General features: G+C 38.4%; 1 protein-coding gene across 11 annotated transcripts in view; it reads right to left on the reverse strand.

The window, feature by feature from the left end:
* CCDC141 (coiled-coil domain containing 141) overlaps positions 1-18403 on the reverse strand; it is a 207913-nt gene extending 189510 nt beyond the window's left edge. For 10 of the 11 annotated variants that reach the window (XR_014829842.1, XR_014829841.1, XM_084999981.1 and 7 more), the window contains exons 1-2: positions 18169-18403; positions 15409-15531 (exon numbers count right to left, since the gene is read on the reverse strand). Coding sequence is in view for 8 of the 11 variants with exons in the window: in XM_084999981.1 (XP_084856107.1) it covers positions 15409-15531; positions 18169-18270 (225 nt within the window). In the remaining 3 variants the exon portion in view is untranslated. The remainder of the gene's footprint in view (positions 1-15408; positions 15532-18168) is intronic. The other variant, XM_084999985.1, reaches the window with a different exon arrangement.
* Positions 18404-23144: the final 4741 nt, after the last annotated feature.

A 23144-nucleotide genomic window follows, 5' to 3' on the forward strand; every position in this document is an offset into this window, starting at 1 on the left:
CCATGCTTGAATAAAAAACCGAAATAACAACAAAGAGAATGACACATTCCCTAAGACTTGATGAAAGCTAGAACATTGGGAAGTTTTTGTACCAAACATAAGGATAAATAAATACAAATATAAAACTAACATTTGTTCACAGGATGAAGCCAAAGGAGAGGAAAGAGACAGAGGCTTCTGTCTTAAAGAATTACCTCTCCTGCCTGCCCCAGAAACAGAACTTCTCATACCCATTATCCCAAAGCCGCATATTTCAAGGTCGACCTTAAATTCTACATTCTCCATGAAACTACTCCCACTAAATTAATTTCTCTTTTCCCCTGAACTTGCCTATAGTACTTTCACTACCATCAGCTTTCATCTGGGGACTTAATTAATCATCCACTGCCTTGATGTTGTGCTTTCACTGTTATTTAATTGCTTCATGGGTCTCCCAGGGTCATTTCCCACTATGTTATTATACATTATGAATTTCCGGAGGCCAAGGATGTCTCTTACATTTCTTTCATGTCTCCTCCCCCCACACAATGCCCAGCACAGAGCTAGGAATGCAGCAGACGGAGAGTCTAGCCCAGCAGAGCAGAGCCATCCTGATGCTACCATGACTAGACTCCTGCAAATCCTGTAAGATCCACGACTGTAACATTGATAAGAAATCACTGAGTGCTCCTTTTTCGTCAGTTGAAGAGTGACATCGTTATAACTCTCAAATGCATAGGATTTTAAACTCCCGCTAATGGTTACAGCATAAGTGCAGACATGGCACAGAGGCACACTGCTGAAGTGGTATCCCAGCTTCACTGCTTCCTAGCTATATGGCAAATGGCTTGTGTGTTCATTACTTCCCTTGCTTATAAAATGGAGATTAAAAATAATATTATCTGATAATCATTCAACACTTACTATATTGTAAAGCCCTATTCTAAATTCTTTAAATGTTTTAACTCATTGAATCCTCACACACACCTTAGGAGGCAGGCACTATTAGTGCCCCATTTTACAAGTGAAGAAACTGACCTAAGAGTTACACAGTAACTGTCCCAGAGTTACACATTTAAGCATCAATATTGGGATGCATATCTAGGCAGGCAGAACTTACACGGTCAACTACAAGGTATTATTGCCTCTCATAAAATTTACCTCTCACAATTATTTTAAGGGTAAAACAATTAGTACATTTAAAATATTTATTAATACTTGATATTAAATATGAAATTTAATTTAAATATTAAATTTCATAAAGTAGTTTACACATTGTAAGCACTCAACAAAATTCCACTGTATTATGTCTATATGGATGTCATAATTTAGGCTCCAAAAGTTTTGCAACTAATTCAGACCAAAATAATCCAGATAATAACTTAAAATGTGCTGACACAATCTCTGCCCAGAGGGAAGAAATACGTGCATACACACATACACTCTTAGAAGAAATACATACATCCGTATAGTCATGAAAAGAAAAACAACAACAACAACAACAACAACAACAAAACCTTAGCAAACCAATGTTAAAAGCTCCACCAACTGATGAGGAAGAGCCCATGAGAGCTGCAGGTGGCAAGCGTGGCCTGCCCATGCCCTATCCAGTCTTATCACACAGGACTCTAGGTAGCTCCCTTTAGCAGGTACCCAAGATGATTCTAGTGTAAATGCTCATAAATCATAACTTTAAACACAGTACATAGGCCACATTTGAATAAGTACCATATTAGAGTGTGAGACTGTACTTATGTGAAGACGTGCCTCTTGAGAAGCCCTATGGGAACCAAAGGAGAGAAATGAGCGCAAGGTGGGGCTGGAGCCCAGGGAATGCTTCCCAGAGGAGGGGAGCTTAGCATTCCAAAATAGGGATATCAATAATTCACTCGGAAACGTGTCCTCCAGCTCAGTTAAAAGAAGAATGATGACACAAGTCAGAAAAACTAATAGTATGAATAATTCATCAGTTCCACCATGTTCTCTTAGAAGCCCAAATGTTCTGTACATTAATAATTAAGTCTTCTTAAAACCCTCAGAACTGTTGTAAGCAAGAAGTGCAAGGTATAGGAATACTATTAAATCATCGCTATTTTGTTTCTTTACTACAGTCCTTTTTTACACGTTTCTTTTTCTACTACACAGAGAGGAATGGTTCCTGAAATTATGTGATGGATACATGTATTCATTCACTCACTCATTCATTTATTCATTCATTCTACAAACATTTATTGACTATATAACCCACACACAGCGCTAGGCCCTAGAAGGAAACATTTTTATGGAATAATGAAGACAACCAGAATGAAATATAGATGGGTTCATGAAAGAGATATTATAGTAGAGGGAGGCAGGCTACATGTCACAGAGGGGGACTCAGAGGAGGATGTGGTCAGGAGCATGAATGGGGAGCATTCCAGACAGGTTTCAGAGAGCAATAATAATGCATCACTGTCAAATCTCATGGCCAATTCCCCAAACACGCTGCTGCTTCCTACACTACCCAATGCTGTCTTGAAAGTAGCTTTTGCCCAAACTCTGTTATGGGACCCTGATTATTTTCACCTCTAACCTTTCATGGTCCTTTCCCAATTCCACTGGTTGCACCTCTGTTCAAGCATTTTAATGTTGTTTGATGGTAGTTCTTTCTTCTAGTTTGGGTCAGAGTTTCTTATTCCTCATTGTACATCAGAAACACTGCAAAATCTTTTAAAAATGTACAAGTATCCCAGCATTCTCTTGACTTGGGGTTTGGGGCCTGGGCATATGGGCCATATGCCCTTTTTTTTTTTTAAACCTCCTAGGTAATTCTTATGCCAGTCAGGATGAGAACTCCCTATATAGACCTGCTTACCTCTGACTGCCCTGCATGGAAGACTGTTCATTCTCATATTATTCCCTTCCATTGGCTTTTTTTTTTTTTTTTTCTTTTCCTTTTTTAGACACCCCATGGCATATGAAGTTCCTCGGCCAGGGGATCAGATCCAAGTCCTACACTGCAGCTGTGGCAATGCCAGATCCTTCAACCCACTGTGCCTGACCAAAGATCAAACTTGCCTCCTGGTTCAGCAGAGACGCTTCCAATCCTGTTGCGCCATAGCTGGAACACCCATTGGCTTCTTGAACTGCCTCAGTTCTGGGACGGGAAATAGCCATCAGACTGAAAACACTGGAGCGTTAAGTCAGGGTCCCAGACTTCTCACCCAGTTCACCATAAATACCAGTTCTACGTAATCATTTGGAAACTGAAAGCTGCTTCCCACACCTCTTGCCCATTGTCACTTGTGTAAGGCTCTCTGCTTATCTGTCCTCTTTATAACCCTCTCACTGATCCCTTTTCTTCCAAACTTCCCCACTGTAGTTCATAAAAATTCAGATTCATAGTAGACAAACTCTTCACTAATTCTCACACTCCAAAACTTAAGTGAAAGCTGCTCATCTCCCATAACACTGGTCTCTCTTATTTTAATAACATTGTGTCTCTCAATCAGTATCAGCTTCTTGCTTCAAGGTGTTACAGAATGGGCTACTCTTGCTATCTCTGATTCTTTTCTTCTCCTTTGTTCATTCATTAAACAACCATGACTTGGTGTCCAGTATCACTGCTCTCCTGAAACTACTCTAGCAAATCTCAGTAACCTCCAATGTGTCAAAGGGAAAGAACATTCCAATTAAAAATGGCACCCCTTTGACAATTATGTGATAATATCAGGAGGACCTCTATTTTTTTGTTGTTGTGGTTTACATGCTATACATTTTAAGGTTTGAGGTTATCATGGACTTTTCCCCCACTCTGGAAGTTGTCTTCCTTTTGTAAATGTTTTATGCCCATAACCCTTTGTGTATCCAATTCTGAGCTGTTACACAGAAGACATCCTATAGCTATATATTGGGTCCCTAAGTTAAGGATGAAAATTCTGGTAACTATGTCGAAATCCTATTAGCAATTATAGCTAGCTCAAGTATAAACCTGAGTTATTGAAGTCCTCTCTCAGAATGACTAATGAATTGACCAAATTGGGAATTTCAGGATTGAAAATATTGTTTGGTATTTCTGCGTTTACTTAGTGAACTTTTTTGCAGGCCAGTTGTCTAAGGTAATGTGGAAAACTTTTTAATTCTTGGGGAAAAAAAGAAAATCCAGATTTTAAAATTATTTGTCCTCCTAATCTTGATGAATTATCCAATACTTTTTCCAGGTGGCTGGCTGAGATCTGAAATGCAGGGTTTCCCAGAGATTTCAATCTCATTTATATAAGCGACCACATGTAGACTGTGTATGTCCTTCTCCAAGCACAAAACACTAAATGACAATAAAAATTGGTAGACCACTCAAGTTATTAGAGATCACATTTTTTTCATAACACTTGCATGCCCTCTTTTGTTTAGAACTTGGGCAATCACTTACAACCATAAAGAAAAACTAGTCTTAAGTAAAATATTTACAAATGAATTAAGCAATACAAGAAAAATTCTTTGTTAGTCTAAGCTTTACAAATACACTAATGAAAAGCATATTCTTGCTCTATATTCATCACTCAAGTGAAAAAATACACACTCTTTAATGATCTGTTAACCAACATTAAGTAAAATTAGCCAAGGCATACCAACAGAATCCTTACAGCTATTTTTAGAATCTAAACTGCATCTGGCCTCCCATGTTATTAGCATTACTAGGCTAGAAAACTGGAAGAAATCCACTGAGCAATATCTGAGTAATGGATGAATAATGAACAACAAACTAATTACATACAAAAAAATATTACTGCAATGTGCAATGATGCTTCTAGAACTTACAACCAGACATTCACCATTTAATTACTGCCTTCGACTGTCAGCCTTTCAAACTGGATTAATACAAAGTTTTCATTGTTTCAAATGTTAACGTAATTAATCTGCTTTAAATAAATTACTATTTCAAGTCAAATCAATTTCAATACTTGAAACACATGCACAAATGCATTTACACTATTTTTTTAATATTACATCAGGAAAAAATATTTCTATACCTGTGAAAGTACCTAATAACACTGATTTATTAATCACCTTTAAAAATATTATTAGAACTATTTTGGCCTATTTTTCCATCATTTATTGTCCCTGAAAGAAATTTCATCTCGTAATGATCCTTTTCAGATTCTCCATACCTTGGCTTGTTAAAAGTAGACTTCTCCTAAGCTAAAAAAATTAGCAAAATATTTTTACTCCCAGAAGATTTAGTCTTCTTTAGTCTCTAAATCTTCGTTATCCAATATGGTAGCATTAGCCATGTGAATTATGGCTAGTTCAAATTGTGATGTGCTGTAAGTATAATATACATACTGGAGTTTGAAGATTTAATAGAATAAATTAAAATTTTCCATTAATAGTCTTCATAATGATTACATGTTAATTGAGAATAATTTAGATATAATGATTCAATTAAATATATTACTATATTAATTTCACTTTCTCAAAACTTTTATTGTTGGGTGAGTTTTGGTAAGCTATGGCTTTTAAACAATTGATCCACTTCATCTATTTTGCTGAATTTATGTGCATAGAGTTGTTTACAGTATTCCCACTTTTTTTTTTTTTAGGGCCATACTCACAGCATATGGAAGTTCCCAGGCTAGGGGTCGAATCTGAGCTCTAGCTGCTGCCCTACACCACAGCACACAGAAATGTCTAGTCCTTAATCCACTGAGTGATGCCAGGAATTATACCTATATCCTCATGGATACTAGTTGGGTTCTTAACTTGCTGAGCCACAATGGAACTCCCCACATTACATTTTTAATGTCTGTGGGGGTGTATAATCATGCTCCATTTTTCATGCCTAATGCTGGTTGTTTTTGTTTTCTCTCTTTTTACATTTCTCAGTCTGGCTAAAGGCTTATCAATTTTATGGACTTTTTTTTTTTTTAAGAACCATTCACGTCTCCATTGCTTTTCTGTTTTCAGTTTCATTAATTTCTGCTCTTAGCTTTATTTTTTGCCTCATTCTGCTTGCTTCAGTTTTAATTTGCTTATTTTACTAGTTCCTTAAGGTTAAAAACTTAGATTGTTGATTTGAGATATTTATCTTTCTTTTTAATTAAAAAAATTTTAAGTAGAGTTGAGTTACAATGTTGTTTTAATATCTCCTAGAAAAGAGAAAAGCAGATAGGGGCTGGACTGATACTCACAGGCAGACCAAGGTATCCAACACAATCTTGAATGTTGACTACATGGTCAAAAAGGGTTTACCTCTTTCTAAATCTAAGGTCTGATGCTCTAAAATCTACATGTGGCTATTAGAAAATTCACAATTACATATATGTTCAATAAATCATCCTCGGATAGTTGGATATTTACATATAAAAGAATGAAACCGGACCTATGTCTTACACTACTTACAAAAAGTAACTGAAAAGGGATGGAGGCTTAAATGTAAGATTTGAAACCATGAAACTCCTAGAAGAAAACATGGGAACAAAACCCCTTGACATGAGTCTTGGCAATAATTTTTTGAATATGACCTCTAAAGCATAAGCAGTAACCTTAGGAGTTCCTGTTGTGGCGCAGTGGTTAACAAATCCGACTAGGAACCATGAGGTTGCGGGTTCAGTCCCTGCCCTTGCTCAGTGGGTTAAGGATCTGGCGTTGCCGTGAGCTGTGGTGTAGGTTGCAGACGCGGCTCGGATCCCTCATTGCTGTGGCTCTGGCGTAGGCCGGCGGCTACAGCTCCGATTAAACCCCTAGCCTGGGAACCTCCATATGCCGTGGGAGTGGCCCAAAGAAATAAAAATACAAAAAAAAGATAAATAAATAAAAGCATAAGCAGTAACCTTAAACATAAGAAAGTGGAACTACATCAAACTAAAAAGCTGCTACACAATAAAGGAAACCATCAACAAAATAAAAAGGCAACATATAGAATAAGAAGATATTTTCAAATAATATTTCTGATATGGGGTTAATATCCAAAATACATAAAGAACTCATAATCAATAACAAAGAAATCAAATAGCCCAATTTAAAAATGTGCAAATGACCTGAATAGACAGTTCTCCGAATTAGACATATGAAAGGCCAATAGATATATATTAAAAGATTCTCAACATCACTACTCATTAGGGAAACACAAATTAAAACACAATGAGATATCACCTCACACCTGATAGAATGACCATCATTAAAAAAAAAAAGAATAGGTAACTGCTGGCGTGGATGTAGAAATAAAGGAATCTTCATGCACTGTTGGTGGGATTGTAAATTGGTCCAGTTACTATGTAAATTAGTATAGAAGATTCTCAAAATGTTGAAAATAGAACTACCAAATGATACATTTCTATGAATATACCCAAAGGAAATGAAAATGGTATCTCAAAAGATATATGTACCCCCATGTTCATAACAGCATTATTTACAATAGGCAAGACATAGAAGCAACATAAGTGTCCATAGGTAGACGACTAGATAAAGTTGTGGTATATACATGCAATGGAATATTATTCAGCCACAAAAATGAGTGAATCCTACCATTTGCAACATGAATGATCCTTGAAGTTATTATGCTAAGTGAAATAAGTCAGACAGAGAAAGACAAATACTGTGTTATCACCTATATGTGGAATCTAAAAACAAAACAAAAAAATTGAGCTCATGGATATAGAAAACAGATTGGTAGTTATCAGGCAGAAGGTGTGGAGAGGGGGAACTGGATAAAGGTGATCAAAACTACAAACTTCCAGTTATAAGAATAAATTAGTACCAGGGACGTAATGTACAACACGATGTACACAGCTAACACTGCTGTCTGATATTGGGGAAAGGTGATAAAAGAGTAAATCCTAGGAGTTCCCATCACGAGGAGAATTTTTTTTCCTTTTTCCTTTTCTTCTTTCTTTTTTAAAAATTGTATGAGCAGATGGAGGTTAGCTGAATCTATTGTGGTGATCATCTTACAACACACGTAAATCAAACCATCATTCTATATGCCTTAAATTTATACGGTGATGTAAGCTAATTAAGTCTCAACTGGAAAAATAAATAAAATTACCTATGCAATTGCATTTGTGGTTCACATTTTATATTTCTATTTATTGCTGCTCTAAGAAGTATAACACACAAGCAAAGCATTTTATTTCCAACACATTGATAAAAGTTTAATAGCCTATGGGATCACTGAACCAAAGAATCTCAGGCTCCCAGAAGGCAGTCAGCAATAGCCTTCAGTGGTTTGGGTCTCTCTAGTTCCAATTATGTAACAACTTGGGATATATTTTGAGCTGAAACTTAAAGTAAAAAAAAAAAAAAACATGTCCTATGAAAATGAATCTGACAGCTCATGGTTCTTTAGAGTTCCCTCTTACTGACAGAGTAATTAGGATTTCTTTAAGAAAATCATACAGCCATATGATTATATGCATGAGTTATGGAGCTGAAATGTGAAACTTCTCTCACATTCTTTGTCTTCTCATTTCATTGGTTGACCCAGTGCCTAAAATTTGTGCCACAGAAGCCCTCATACTGGTGCTCTGGCCTGAAACCTGGGGCTTTGGTTTCCCTCCCATCACTGTGTCTATGAGACAAAGCAGTGGGGACAACAGAGAGAGGGAAAAAAAATGTAAATTTAAGGCAAATTCAGGGACCATAGTTCCTCTGGTCAGAGACAGGACCCCACTTTCAGAGATTTAGGCACCGCCTGGCTGCCTCCACCCTCACCATCACTGCTGCCTTTGGAGGGACTGCCCAGGCTGGGGCGGAGTATCTGTCCTACTCACAGAAGTCCTCGTTCTAGTGCTCAGACCTGAAAGAGAAGACTTTTTTGGAATTTTTCTGTCCATATCTGATGCATACTTCACAGTGTCAACTTGCTTTGAATCTAAGCTGGGTAATCCTAAAGAGAGAAAAAACACTGCTGGCTTGGTGGTCTTCAGAAATCTGATCTTTTCCCCTAATCTCCTTGCTAGTCCCTCCTTTTCAGCATCCTCAATGTACACACATTCTGCCAAGGTTTGTAGCTGCACTTAGTGGAGACAGGATGGAGGGTGCTTATTCCATCTTGCCTGAGACTGAAAGAGTATCCCATTTTAAGACAATTTTTTTTTTTTTGGCTTTTTATGGCCGTACCTGTGGTATACGGAGGTTCCCAGGCTAGGGGCTAAATCCCGAGCTGCAGCCACTGGCCTATGCCACAAGCCATGGCAACATGGGATCCAAACCATGCCTGCAACACACACCACAGCTTGTGACAAAGCCAGATCCTTAACTGACTAAGCAAGGCCAGGGATCGAACCTTTATCCTCAAGGACACTAGTCGGGTTCTTAACCTGCTGAGCCACAATGGGAACTCCAAGACAATGGGATCAATGGCATCTCTGCAGCTGCAGGACGGGTTCAATCCCCAGCCTGGCACAGTAGGTTAAAGGATCCCACATAGCAGCACCTGCAGAGTTGGTCGCAACTGCGGCTCAGATCTGATCTCTAGCCAGGGAACTCTATATGCCTGTGGGGCTGCCAAAAAAGGACAAAAAATGAGCAGAACACTTGAATAGAAATTTCTCCAAAGATAGACAATTGTCCAGTAGGTACAAGAAAAGATTTTAAACTTCATTAGTTATTAGAGAACTACAAATCAACACCACGAGACACCACTTCACATATAATAGAATAGCTATCATTAAACACAACGCACACACACACACAAGCACACACAGAGTGAGAGAGAGAGAAAAAATAACATGTTTAGCAAAGATATGGAGAAATTGGAACACTTGTGTGTTGTTGGTGGGAATGTAATATGGTACAGCTATTATGAAAAACATTTTGGTGTTTCCTTAAAGAGTTAGAAGAAAAATGCCCTATGGGAGTTCCCTTCATGGCACAGTGGAAACAAATCTGATTAGGAACAATGAGGTTGCAGGTTTGATCCCTGGCCTCACTTAGTGCGTTAAGGATCAGGTGTTGCCTTGAGCTGTGATGTAGGTGGAAGACGCGGCTCAGATCCTGCATTCCTGTGGCTGTGGCCAGCAACTGTAGCTCCAATTTGACCTCTAGCCTGGGAACCTCCATATACCACAGGTGCAGCCCTAAAAAAAAAAAAAAAAAAAAAAAAAAAAAAAAAAAAAAAAGGGAAAAGAAAAAGAAAAAAAATGCCCTATGACCTGGCAAGTCCACTCCTAGATATACACCCAATATAACTGAAAACGTGTATTCTAACAGATATGTGTAAACCAGTGTTCACTGTAGCATTACTCACAATAGCTGAAAATAGCTGAAAACCCTATTGTCCATGGACAAATGTACAATGTGGCATATCTATGTATTTCAATATTATTTATTCATAAAAAGGAATGAAGTTCTAATCCCGGTGACAACATAGATGAATGTTGAAAACAGCATGCTGAGTGAAATAAGCCAGACAACACAAGGACAAATATTATATAATTCCATTTACATGAATCATAAGGGTGGAAAGTAGATTAGCAGTATCAGAAAAGGGAGAGTGGGAGTCATTGCTTAATAGATACAGAGTTCCTATTTGGAGTGTTGAAAAATTTGGGGAAATTGATACTTGTGATGGTTGAACAACACTGTGAATGAAATTAATGCCACTGAATTGTACATTTAAAAATGGTTGAGGAGTTCCTGTCGTGGCTCAGTGGAAATGAATCCAACTAGGAACCATGAGGTTGTGGGTTTGATCCCTGGCCTCACTCAGTAGGTTAAAGATCCAGCATTGGTGTGAGCTGTGGTGAAGGTTGAAGATGAGGCTTGAATCTGGCATTGCTGTGGCTCTGGCATAGGCTGGCAGCACCAGCTCCAATTAGACCCCTAGCCTGGGAACCTCCATATGCTGCGGTTATGGCCCTAAAATAGACAAAAACAGACAAAAAAATTGGTTGAAATTGCAAATTTATAATATATATTTTACCATAATAAAAATTTTTAAATAATGCATTCATAGTAAGTACTTCTGTTCACAGAAAATCCCACTATTCCTTCTTTAAAGAATACATTTTAGTAAGACTTTAAACTTTGCTAATAATATATTCTATTCATTTTTAAGTAAACAGAAACAGGATAGAAATAAACATTCACTGAGTCAGAAATTTAGTCAGAATCAGGGAGCCAATAGATTTATGAGTAAATCAGAGATGACATTTTTTAGTATTTTATACTCTAGAGTGCCATTCTTCACTGAAGGCTAATATCATTTACTTACAAATATAGGAACCACGGTCTAGAGATTTTCTTGGTTCTTACAGTCCTAATTCTTTTGGACAATAGCAATGTAGTTGCTTGGAAGACAGATGCTGAGGGGACGAATGCCCTCAGCAACATATCTACGGAATTTCCAGCTCCTCTTTTCCTGAACCACCTGAGGACACAGTACTGACAGTGGCACAGACAGTGCTTCTTTACCTGCTTACATCTCCCTATCCCCTTTCTTGAATTTTTTTTTTCTCATGAAAAATAATCAAGTATGGGAGTTTCCATTGCAGCACAGCAGAAACGAATCTGACTAGTATCCATGAGGATCTGGGTTTGATCCCTGGCCTTGCTCAGGGGGTCGGGGATCTGGCATTGTTGTGAGCTGTGATGTAGGTCACAGACGTGGCTCAGATCCCTTGTTGCTGTGGCTGTGGCATAGGCCAGTGGCTAAAGTTCCAATTCCAATTCGACCCCTAGTTAGGGAACTTCCATATGCCATGGCTGCGGCCCTAAAAAGAAAGAAAGAATCGGGAGTTCCCGTCGTGGCGCAGTGGTTAACGAATCCGACTAGGAACCATGAGGTCGCGGGTTCGGTCCCTGCCCTTGCTCAGTGGGTTAACGATCCGGCGTTGCCGTGAGCTGTGGTGTAGGTTGCAGACGCGGCTCGGATCTCACGTTGCTGTGGCCCTGGCGTAGGCCGGTGGCTACAGCTCCGACTGGACCCCTAGCCTGGGAACCTCCATATGCCGCGGGAGTGGCCCAAGAAATAGCAAAAAAAAAAAAAAAAAAAAAAAAAAGACAGAAAGAAAGAATCAAGTATGATTTGGGAATCTAGATGCTTTCAGGGAATGAATGCTTTTCCACATGATAATGTTTTCCCCACTGAAAACAGGGAAATATTTTTTTCTCTGGACGTTCCACTGGAATAGTTGAGTACATTGCTGAAAGGAAAATAAGATCTCTGGGGTATAGACATTACCAACATTAGAAACACTCATAAAAATTCTGTTTTCAGAATTTTCCCTTCAGTCTAAATTATTAGGGTTTGAGATAATTTTCAATGGAAGGCAGAAAACAGCTTTTCTATCAAATTAAACATCCAAATTTCTCTGATATATTAATTCTTAATGGAACAGTTACACCACTTTTTCTTTTAAAGGCAGCAGGCACTTCCATAAATCATTGTGTTCCTCCCCAAGATTTCCTTTTTAGGTATTTAAGGGTCTCTGTTATTATCATAATTTTTCACACAAAGAACCTGAGACCAGAGAGGCTAAAATGCTTTGTCTAAAGCAGAGTAGACTCAGCAGAATATTCCTACAGCCTCCCAACACTTGTAAGAGTACATTCCATTTTATAATTAGAACAAATCCCAGGGCCCTGTGCCTAGGAAAAGAACTGGAATGAATATTAAATATTAAACATTATTGGCTTATTGAACTACTAATGTCCCTATCATTCAAAAAGCTCATATTAAAACTAACTTGGCACAACAACTTTCTGCTACAGTTAAGAGTGTATTTACCCCAACAGCATAATAACTAGTAAACTGATTAAATTAGTGATCTGCAATACAGAATTCACATTTTTCTCATTTAAAAAAGTCTCCTGACAGAAAATCTGAAACTGACTTCAGACTCCTTGATTTTTAAGCCAATGGTATTGGAAGATGAAGCTACTACTTAAAATCTCTTGAGGGTCGGTGGCTGGTTTGGTAGGATGGGTGGTGAAGGAAGATACAGGAGATGGACATAAAGAGGTCCTGCCTGGAGGCCTATGTGAAAGCCAAAGTCCTTTTTACTTGTAACTTCACATTCTCAGACCCACATGCAGAGAGGGAGAATGGTCCCAAGATTCCACTGCCCATTACGGCAAGATCCACTATAGAAAGGAACCTTTGATTCATATTTTCCCATTTTTATAAATAAAAGGCCTAGGAGGCTAGCCCATAGCAGGAAGACTGGCATAAAAGGACAAGACCTTACAACTGAGAAGCACAAGCAACTTCTGAAGCTGGAGCCTGTAAAACATAAAGCGCTTTTGCAGCTGAGCACGTGTAGGATTTTAGGTGTGCAAATAGCGCATACTTGTTAAGAGCAGATCAACTGCTCTGCTACATAAAGAATTCTCCCCAGAGTTGTGGGGCTGGACAGGAATAGGTTCAGGGAGAAAGAGGTTGCCTTTGAGACCCAGACTGCTATGCATTTCCCAGTCAACCATAGTTCATCAGTGGCCCTGAATGTGTTGCCAGCTGTTAGTGGGACCTGGGGAAGGGATGAAGTTTCAAATCCAGGTTAACTTTAGAAACAGTTGACAAGTGCACATTGGAAGGGCTGAGAAAGTAAACCTCTGGTGACAGGCAGGATTGTGAGAAAGCACTGGGTTTCCACAAGTGCTAAAATTGAGCTTTTTCTGTAGCACTAAGACATGGGGTTGTTAGCCAAATTACGAGTTAGTGGCATAATTAGTGCTGAAATACAGATATTTTGATTCCTGGTTCTATGACTGCTCACATCATCATGTGTTTTTTTTTTTAAGATACATGAAGAAGTTCCTGGTGGCCAGGGATTTCTACCTTGAAAGATAACCAAGAGCACAGAGTTGTCTACACAGGAGAATAAATTCTGGATTCTCACAGCCCCCGGCCTCAGTTATAATTCTTTCTTTGACTTTTCAGCCTGATTTACCCACTTACTTTGATTACTGTCCAATCAGAAAGCCACTGCTGGTATGACACATCGGATGCAGATCGGATCTGCTTCTAAATCTAGGAAGCAAGTGTAAATTCCAACCTAGATGTTCAAAGATGACAGTAATATTAAAGTACTAAAGCCACAGAACATCTAGTCTTTGCAGGCTTCTGAATCAAACCTCTTTGATCTTAGTGATGACATTCATTTGCCTCTGAGGGTTATTACTCACAGCATTGGCTGCGGCACATAGCTCCATTCTCAGAAGGGGAAACCACTTGGGGTTTAGTGCTTTACCTGTCACCATCTTGAAGTTCTTAATAATTTATCTTTGAATGTGTTTTATAAGTGAAGTCCAGTGGGACAACAGAGGAAATGTTGGGAGATGGGAGCCTCATCTCGCATGTGGTCCTGCCTCCCGAGGAAAGAGGAGAGATTCTGCTATCCTGTCTGCTCCCCGTCCCTGCTCAGTGACCTCTGCCATCTGCCCTGGCAGAGGTCAGGGCACAGCTTGGAAGACTGGCCTGGCCCACACCCTGTGCACTGGGCCAGGGCTGAGGCCCAGCACCTGTGAGGGGCTGCACTCACCCCATGTAGATCCCCATGCCTGAAGGAGGTAAGAAGAACACCGTGAAGGGCCAAGAAAAAGCTTTTTCCTGCTTTTTGAACAGGAAGCCCCACATTTTTCCTTTGTGTTGGGCTCCCAAATTACATTCCTGTACCTGATTAGATACCTTATCTGGCAATCTCAAAGCCAAGTTGTTTTTAGATTCTTAATAACTACAGCATTATATGCTATAACTCTGAATTTACTAAAAGTATTCTTCGGTTTTAAGAATACTTTTTTTTTCTATTTTATTTATGTATTTATTTATTTTGCTTTTTAGGGCCACACTCATGGCATATGGAAGTTCCCAGGCTAGGGTCTAATCAGAGCTACAGCTGCTGGCCTACACCAGAGCCACAGCAACTCGGGATCTGAGCCACATCTGTGACCTATACCACAGCTCACGGCAACACCACAACCTTAACCCACTGAGCAAGGCCAGGGATAGAACCCACAACCTCATGGTTCTTAGTCAGATTCGTTTCTGCTGTGCCATAACGGGAACTCCAGAACTCTTAATAGTAAATATAAAACCAGATATTTTTAATAGCTTAAGAGAGGGAAAGCCTCTACATTATTTTTGCTAGCAACAAAAATATTATTAACAATAGAAAAATTGGAACTGTTGTAATTTGACAGTATGTTGAATGAAATAGAAAAATGATGGAATTTCTTTTTTTTCACTGAAGGAGCCAGGGGGGAAAAAAGTACTTATTTATCTATGGCAAAAATATTATCAGTCCATATTTTCTACCACATTGAGGAATGTTAAAAAAAAAAAAAAAAAAAACACCTCGGTACACCTCTCCAATGCTGGTGTTTGCTCATAAATAACTATAGTGTTTTTCCATTATCTATGTTAAAATGGCCATAGGCCAGTGACATCAAAGAAATCAAAAGGAAGCATAAGAAACAAGTATTTTGTATCTGCTTCACATCTTAACATCTTACCTTGAGTTTGGCCAAAAGAAGTTCATGATCATGAAGAAGTTTTTTGGTTTCATCTTGATTACGTCCAATTTCTAGAAGATTGGGCTGTGATTCAGCCAATTGAAGTTGTACCCATTTGCCACACTAAAAATAAAAATGAAATAAAATGCACTTTTAGTTCCTCTTGTTCCTTCCCTTTCACCCTTCTCCTTTTTTCTTTTTTTAATTTCCAGTTATACTGTGAACACTTTATTCTTTCCACAGAGATAGGCCTTATATAAATTGAAATAGAACAGGTCTAACATAAATCCATGCCCTGCCTTTTCTTTTTTTTTTTTTCCTCTTAGCATAAATTCTTTTCTCTTAGCATATTGGATTTAAATTAAAACCTCCCAAATGAGGAACATACACCATAGACTATTATTATGCAATAGACTATTACTATTCTAATAGTACAAAATTATAGAACAATTCAAAAATTTTACATTCTCTGACTCACAAAACTGAATTCTCTAAAAACAGTGACTTGAACTAGTAGGGGGCAAGCTTCACCAAGAGGTAAAGGTTCCATATGTTCAACTCAGGCCGATTAGTGTCTTTACATGGACCTTCTTAATCAGAAAGAATAAATAGCAGATCAAGATTTGTTTAGCTTATTTCAAAGTTAAAATGTAATATCTTCCAAATTTTGTGGTTGAATATTTAGCAAAGTATGGACAACACTGTCAGTGAAATTAGATATCTGACAACTGCCATTTGAATAGTCAATGTTTTCCACACTCAGGACCCTTTCACTGCTCTAAGATATAATGCATCATTGCATTTCTTAAGGACTTGCTTTTCTAAGAATCAACAGTCAGTTAAACAAGAGGAACTACCATCAGGCATGTGCATGTGACTGGGTGAATGGTTGAAGAGAAATGAGAAAACCATGTGTTTATTCCAGATCATTAGTGCCCTGAGATTGGAAACGAGAAGCCCATATAGGTCAGACAAGGCACTTCTATTCCTTGAAGATGGACTTTCCACTTCAAATAGCTTGGGGTTGGGTTTATTTTATATGGAACAGCAGTGAATTAAGGGAAACAGGGAGGGAGGGTGGAGGGAACATTTTTAGAAAAACAGTTCAGTTAAAATAAGAGTTTCCAGTATAATTTTAGAGGCTTTTTTTTCTTACTGCCAATTTACCTATGATTCTTTATCATTTTGTCTATACCCATTCTTCCTCACCCTACTCTAAAAAGTATTTCATATCTCAGGAAAAGAGAAATTAACCTTTTTTTTTTCTTTTTAGGGCCACACCCACAACATATGGAGGTTCACAGGCTAGGGGTCAAGTTAGAGCTGCTGGCCTATGCCAGAGCCACAAAAATGCAGGCTCCAAGCCATGTCTGTGACCTACACCACAGCTCACGGCAACCCTGGATCCTTAAACCACTGAGTGAGGCCAGGGATCAAACCTTCATCCTCATGGATGCTAGTCAGATTCGTTAACCACTGAGAGATGACAATGACTCCAAAGTCAACTTTTTTAAAAATAGTAATTTTGCCTCTTTTCCCTCACTGCTAAAATCTGCAGTTACTCAAAGCATCATAAAATCACATGTAAATTATCAATTTTTGCTACTTTTGCTTCAGGCTTCTTTCCGAGACCAGTCATTGCCTTTGAAAATAGATAGAGGTCAAGGGAATCAGCAGAGGCCCTGTTTATGTGAGACCAAGTTTTAAGAACCCTGGGGAATCTGTCTTGGTCAGAACACTTTGCATTCAATGCTTCTAGAGTGAATCATTTTGCTCAATGTCCAGTGCTGCTTTTCTGTTACAAATTTTCATGTTAACATAAAATTCTTCAAAGCAATTAAGTGAAATTAAACAGGACTTCTCATCCATGCTTCTTACAAAAGGGCAGAAAAGACATTCAGGTAAGCCTAGGGGGGGGTCTTGAAAGTTATCGGCTGGTGGGCACCAGCTTTTTTGCTGGATCCCCTTCATTAAACACTGAATTCTTGAGGTCTAAATCTAGGCATAATGCTTCAGGGATTTTTGCAGGACATTTCCATAGGAAATAAAATCATAGATGCCTTCTTTAACCTTAAGATGTGTGTCATCTGTACAAATAAATGGCCAAAATGCTTGACATAAAGTATGCAAAAACTTTTAAGCCCCAAGTGGCTTCAACTTCCTGCAGTTGAGAACAAAACTGACACATGCCCTTTGCACCTTCCCTGGTAGGGTCTTCATTCCCCCAACAATGTGACAAGGATTTACTAGTGCCTCTGCCACCTCAAAACCAATGCTTCAGAATGCACATGTCACGGTCTCTTATTAGGTGTTCCCTGAGCTCCGTCATGTTCGAAACAATGCCACCCCTATGTGCTGGCATCCCCCTCTTTCCTCCTTCATCACATCCACTCTTAAAAGTCATAAACATTTCACAGGTCCACTGGACTCTTCAGCCTGGCAACCAGGAACTTGCAATCACAAATGCTTGGTCTTTAAAAACCAAAGTATATGTAGAGTTTGTTGTTGCTGGTTTTTTTTTTTTTTTTTAAATCAAGCTTCTGTAGATGTTTTCTGACCAGCTGATAGAGAAACTCTAGTAACTGTCAGAAACTTAGAAGAGGTTTCTCTTAGTTGCCAATTTAAGAAAGCAATTAAGATGTACTTGCTGGGTTTTCTTCTAGGTGCTGTAACTGCCGGTGATGTGGAATGTTGTTTAGGATTATTAACACACAGCAAGAATCCCACAGCCACACAGAAGAAAGGAAGTTGTTAGCTTACCTTTATGACAGCTATAACGATTTTGGAGTCCCCAGCCTGCACAGCTACTGAACTGACTGTTGTCGTAGAAAATTCCACACCGGGACTTCCACGGCTGGACATGGTATGTTAGAACCAGCGTTTATGCTTTGGGCAGCCTCTGTACAGATGTTTGTCTGCTGGTCATTTCAGGAGGCAACCACTGGGGTTACTTGGATTCATTCAGGGAAAGAGCTCTGCTCGCACTGATTACTCTGCCAAAAGGAAAGAACAGGAGGTTAAAAATAGACAACCCCATTGAGTTTATCATGAGAGAGAGAGAGGAAAGAACGAGAGAGAATAACCACACCCCTAGTATGGTAACACTGAGTGCCTGTTATTTTAGCCATTATCTTAAACGCAGAGGGCAGCTTCTAGCTCTCTTCCTATCAGCTGATGTTTGATAGCAAATGGAAAAAGAATTACATCCTGACAACCCAAATTACTTTAGTCATTGAATCTATACAGTATGGTGGACTTTGAAACCAAGCAGTCATTAACCAGGGTATCAATCTTTGCAAAGTTTTTGAAGTCTCCTTCATGCAAAGAAAATTCCCAAAAATGTATTTTAAAAAAAGTTCTGGTATTTGGGGATTAAGCCACAAAACTCTTTGAAACACATTTTTAGATTAATCTGCTTTTCTAAAACGTACTGTGCTTTGAAATGCTCACATTTTCTCAGAGTCTCAAATTTCTTAGGGACAGTTAAAAAATATTTAAGTGAGTATTTCTGAATAGATATTTACCATTTCAGGGTTTCTTTGCAACCCTATATTCCACTGAACAGTATTTTCAAGTTGAGTTATCATAACCACTAGGAATTAATATACTTTGCTGTTACCTTTTAATTGCAGCAGGAAAACTTTTAATTTTTTAAGTTTAACATTATATATATTCTGCTACACTTTTTTTAAAGGATATCATTGTACTTCAGATTTGATTTTCATTTTCTCCCACACCCTAGGCACGAAAATTATAGACAGCTTAAATCAGAGCCCAAGATTGGCATATTAATCCTATTGCTAGAAACTCAGCGTGTGTCACAAGTTGTCTGTGGTATTAAACAGCAGCTGTTGGATTCCCTGTCAAGGAACAGCTGAAAATAACACTGAAGCTTAGGTCAGAGGTCAGATGCAAACACATCAGAGATACTGACTCCAGAGTTGCTACAGCCATCGGAAATCTCTGGAACAGAGCCAGAAAGGAGGATATAGCAATAAACAGAGTTAAATGAGTCCACTCGCTATTTAAGCCCTTAGCTCAATTTAAAAGCATGGTCAGGTTCCGGGCCAATATTCAGAAGACTAAGTCAGCACTAATGCTTTTTCTGCCGAGGTTCTTGATAGCATTCTTGAACCAAAGGCAAAATAGTGCTTTTACATATATTTGGGTGTTCAGTAATTATTTTTGTTTCCAAGAGCATGTCCTGTCTACACTGCAGTTATATAGCCATGAGCCAGTTGCCTGCTGCTCCTAGGCTCTAGGAACTTCACCTGAGGCCATGAGGGGAACATTTGGAACGGGCCCAGGAGAGCAGATGCCAAGAGACACCACGATGGAGGAATTTTTATAGATGGTTTCATTTTATGGTGGGGATGGAGGGCTTGCAGAGAACCAACCTGACCTCTCTGTAAGGCTTGCCTCCAAGTTGAAGGCAGACTCCTTCTGCTTATGCAAATAGTTGGTTCAAACAAACCAAAACAAACTGAGCGAAACCCGTTTTCAGCTAATTGCCCTCAAGAAGAAATAGGAGTTGACAACTGTGTCACATAATCTCCACACCCTAAACTAAAATGCCCAGGGGAGCCTTACTTAAGCCATTGTGTACCCTGCCAACCAGAACAGCATACAGTGCCCAGCACCCAAAATACACAGTGCACTTTCCCCCAAAGTTAATCCTATTGTTAGAAACTCAGTGTGTATCAGAAATTCCATACAGACCCTCAAGAGGCCAAGGGAACTTTTGTCAGCAGGCTGCCCAGACCACAGCTAGAAAAGAGTGGTTGTGTCCACAAAGCCCCACTTCTGATGGATGATTGTATAAAGGGTGTGGAGGGTGGTGTGGAATGTGTGGAGTCATAGGCCCACAGGAAGGAAGAAGGAGGAGAGTGGGGAGGAGAGAGAACATTGTTGAAAGTCTGATTAATTCCAGGGCTTAAGACCAAAAGGAATTTGAAATACTTATGATTTTGCTGAAAGATTAATCCAGTGATTCTGAAGCAAAAGTAGTGTCTTTTCTGTGTATAGATGACCTTTCTTTCTATTCAAGAGATGAAGCAGGTCCAGAGTACTGCACAGAAAATATTTTCTGTATTGTTGGGCATGAGCAATAATGCAAACCGCATACAGGAATGTAAGTGGTTTCTAACTTATTTTCTTTTAATTCAAATTCTTGGCTTTAAAATATTTAAAAGACTTGAATCACTTTTTTTCTTCCCTTTCTTTGCCTTCTATTTATTTCCTCTTCAACTTTTTAGTCCTTCTCCCTTCAGAAGCTCTGTGGTTCGGACCTGTCCATCCACATCTAGCTCATTTAGAACCTTGGTCTTTACCGCTTCATCTAGCATCATATTTAATTAAAAATTGCATTATTAACCCTGGAAAACAGTTTAGAGAACAGTAAGTATAAAATAACTTGTACTAAAGAAATTGCTGCACTATAATTAGATGGATTTTTTTAAAGTTTTTTGAGCTAGTTTGTTTATATTCCACGTCCCCCATCATCACTGAAAAAAAAAAAAAGATAAAACAAAACAAAACCAAATAAAACACAAAAAAATCTTACAGGCATTCTCATATTCTTTGAAGTTTATAGAGGATCTTGCAGAGGTTATTATGCCTTCTCTGTTTATCCCTTTAGGAAACGCCTGTTTCTATATCAGCAAAATTTTAGTAAAAAATCCTCCATGGGGAATCAAAAGCTATAACTGGATTCTATACAGTTGCAAATAGCACTTTCCTCCCAATTTTTCTTTTACTGTGGTAAAATACACAGCAAAATTTACCATCTTAACTAGTTTTCAGTGTACAGGTCAGTGATAATAAATCATTCACAATGATGTGCAACCATCACCACTGCCCATTTCCGTAACTCTTTTAATCTTGTAAAACTGCAACTCTATATGTATTAAACAACAACAACAAAAAATTCCATTCTCTACTCTCCCAAACCTCTGACAACCACCATTCATTCTACTCTCTATCTTTATGATTTTTGACTACTCTCAGTATCTCATAGAAGTGGAATCCTACAGTATTTGATTTTTTGTGATTGACTTAATTTCAGTTAGTATAATGTCTTTAACTTTCATCCATCCTGTAGCATGTATCAGGATTTCCTTTAAGGCTCAATAATATTCCATGTGTCTATATTCCACACATTGCATATCCATTCACTCATCCATTGATGGACACATGAGTGATTTCCATGTTTCAGCTTTTGTGAATAATGCTATCTATGAACATGGATGTACAGATTATCTCTTTGAGATGCTACTTTCAATTATTTTGGATATATACCCAGAAGTAGAATTGATGGATCACATGGTAATTCTATTTTTAATTTTTTTAGGAAACATCAAACTGTTTTCCACAATGGCAAACAGCACATTTTAGTGAAATATAAGTAGTTGATCGTATGAAAACATTATCATATGATTATTTTTTAGCTCTGTCTATCTAGAACACATTTTCTTTTCTGGAGTATAGGTGGGATCCACTCATTTTTCTTCCTGAGCGTTTCTCTTAATCAATACTATCATTGATTGAACTGTATTTAACTTTATAAAGACAAATTATATAGACCTAATAACCCAGAATAAGTCTATTTATCCAGATTAAAAATTCAAGGCAAAATTTTCTCTGTTATCATTATTGTCTGTAACAGTGACAATTTAGTGACAGCTAACTCTGACAGGAACTAAGTACTTTACACTCTTTATTGCATTTAATTCACACACTTAAATGGCTGTAAAGACTTATTTTTCTGACTTCATAAGTCACTCACGCACAGGCACACATTCACACACAGTGATTCACTGATTCCAACTACCTCGGGTCTAACATTTTCTGCCTGGGTTTCAAAGCTATCTATGATCTGGTCCCTCCTACTTATCTAATGACATATACCATTATTCACAGGCCCCCCGAATCATCTTTATTCTCTACCTTAATTCAGTTGTTCTATTCAGAAATGCTGTCTTCTTTCCTTCAGCTATCGGAATTCCGCCTGGTGTTTTAAGACCAAAATAAAGCATCAACTCCTTTTAAAAGTTGAAATACCTACTTATATTCCCCTTTCCTCTAAGTTTAATTATATAACTCACAATTTCATAATCATATGCTTGCATATGCTTTATTATAAACTTGTATTGTTTTCTAATTAGTTCACTTCCATTGGTATTATTTCTTAACTAGATTTAAAGTGGCTTACATAAAGGAATCATGTCTCAGCTTCTTTAAAAAAAAAAATCTTTGGGAGTTCCCGTCGTGGCTCAGTGGTTAATGAATCCAACTAGGAACCATGAGGTTGCAGGTTCGATCCCTGGCCTCACTCAGTGGGTTAAGGATTCGGCATTGCTGTGAGCTGTGGTGTAGGTCGCAGACTCGGCTCGGATCCTGTGTTGCTGTGGCTCTGGTGTAGGCCGGCGGCTACAGCTCCCATTAGACCCCTAGCCTGGGAACCTCCATATGTCACTGGTGTGGCCCTAGAAAAGACAAAAAGACAAAAAAAAAAAAAAATCTTCGGAGACTACCTCAAAGGGTTATTGTTATTGTAAAGATATATAAAGTGTTTAGAAGAGGACCTGACATTTAGAAAATGCTATATACATAGAGCACAGTACTAGGCACAGATTTATGTTTATAAATATTGGCTGATTGATTGAAAAAAAAGATAGTTTTAATATAACTTATTCACTCAGTATTTATTGATGAAACCAACAGTTATCAGTATTTGC

This window comes from Sus scrofa, chromosome 15 (assembly GCF_054392235.1).
Source record: "Sus scrofa isolate SSC_HxYL_T2T_F1_AM1 chromosome 15, Sscrofa_HxYL_maternal_Yorkshire_Landrace_v2.0, whole genome shotgun sequence".
Lineage (NCBI taxonomy): Eukaryota > Metazoa > Chordata > Mammalia > Artiodactyla > Suidae > Sus > Sus scrofa.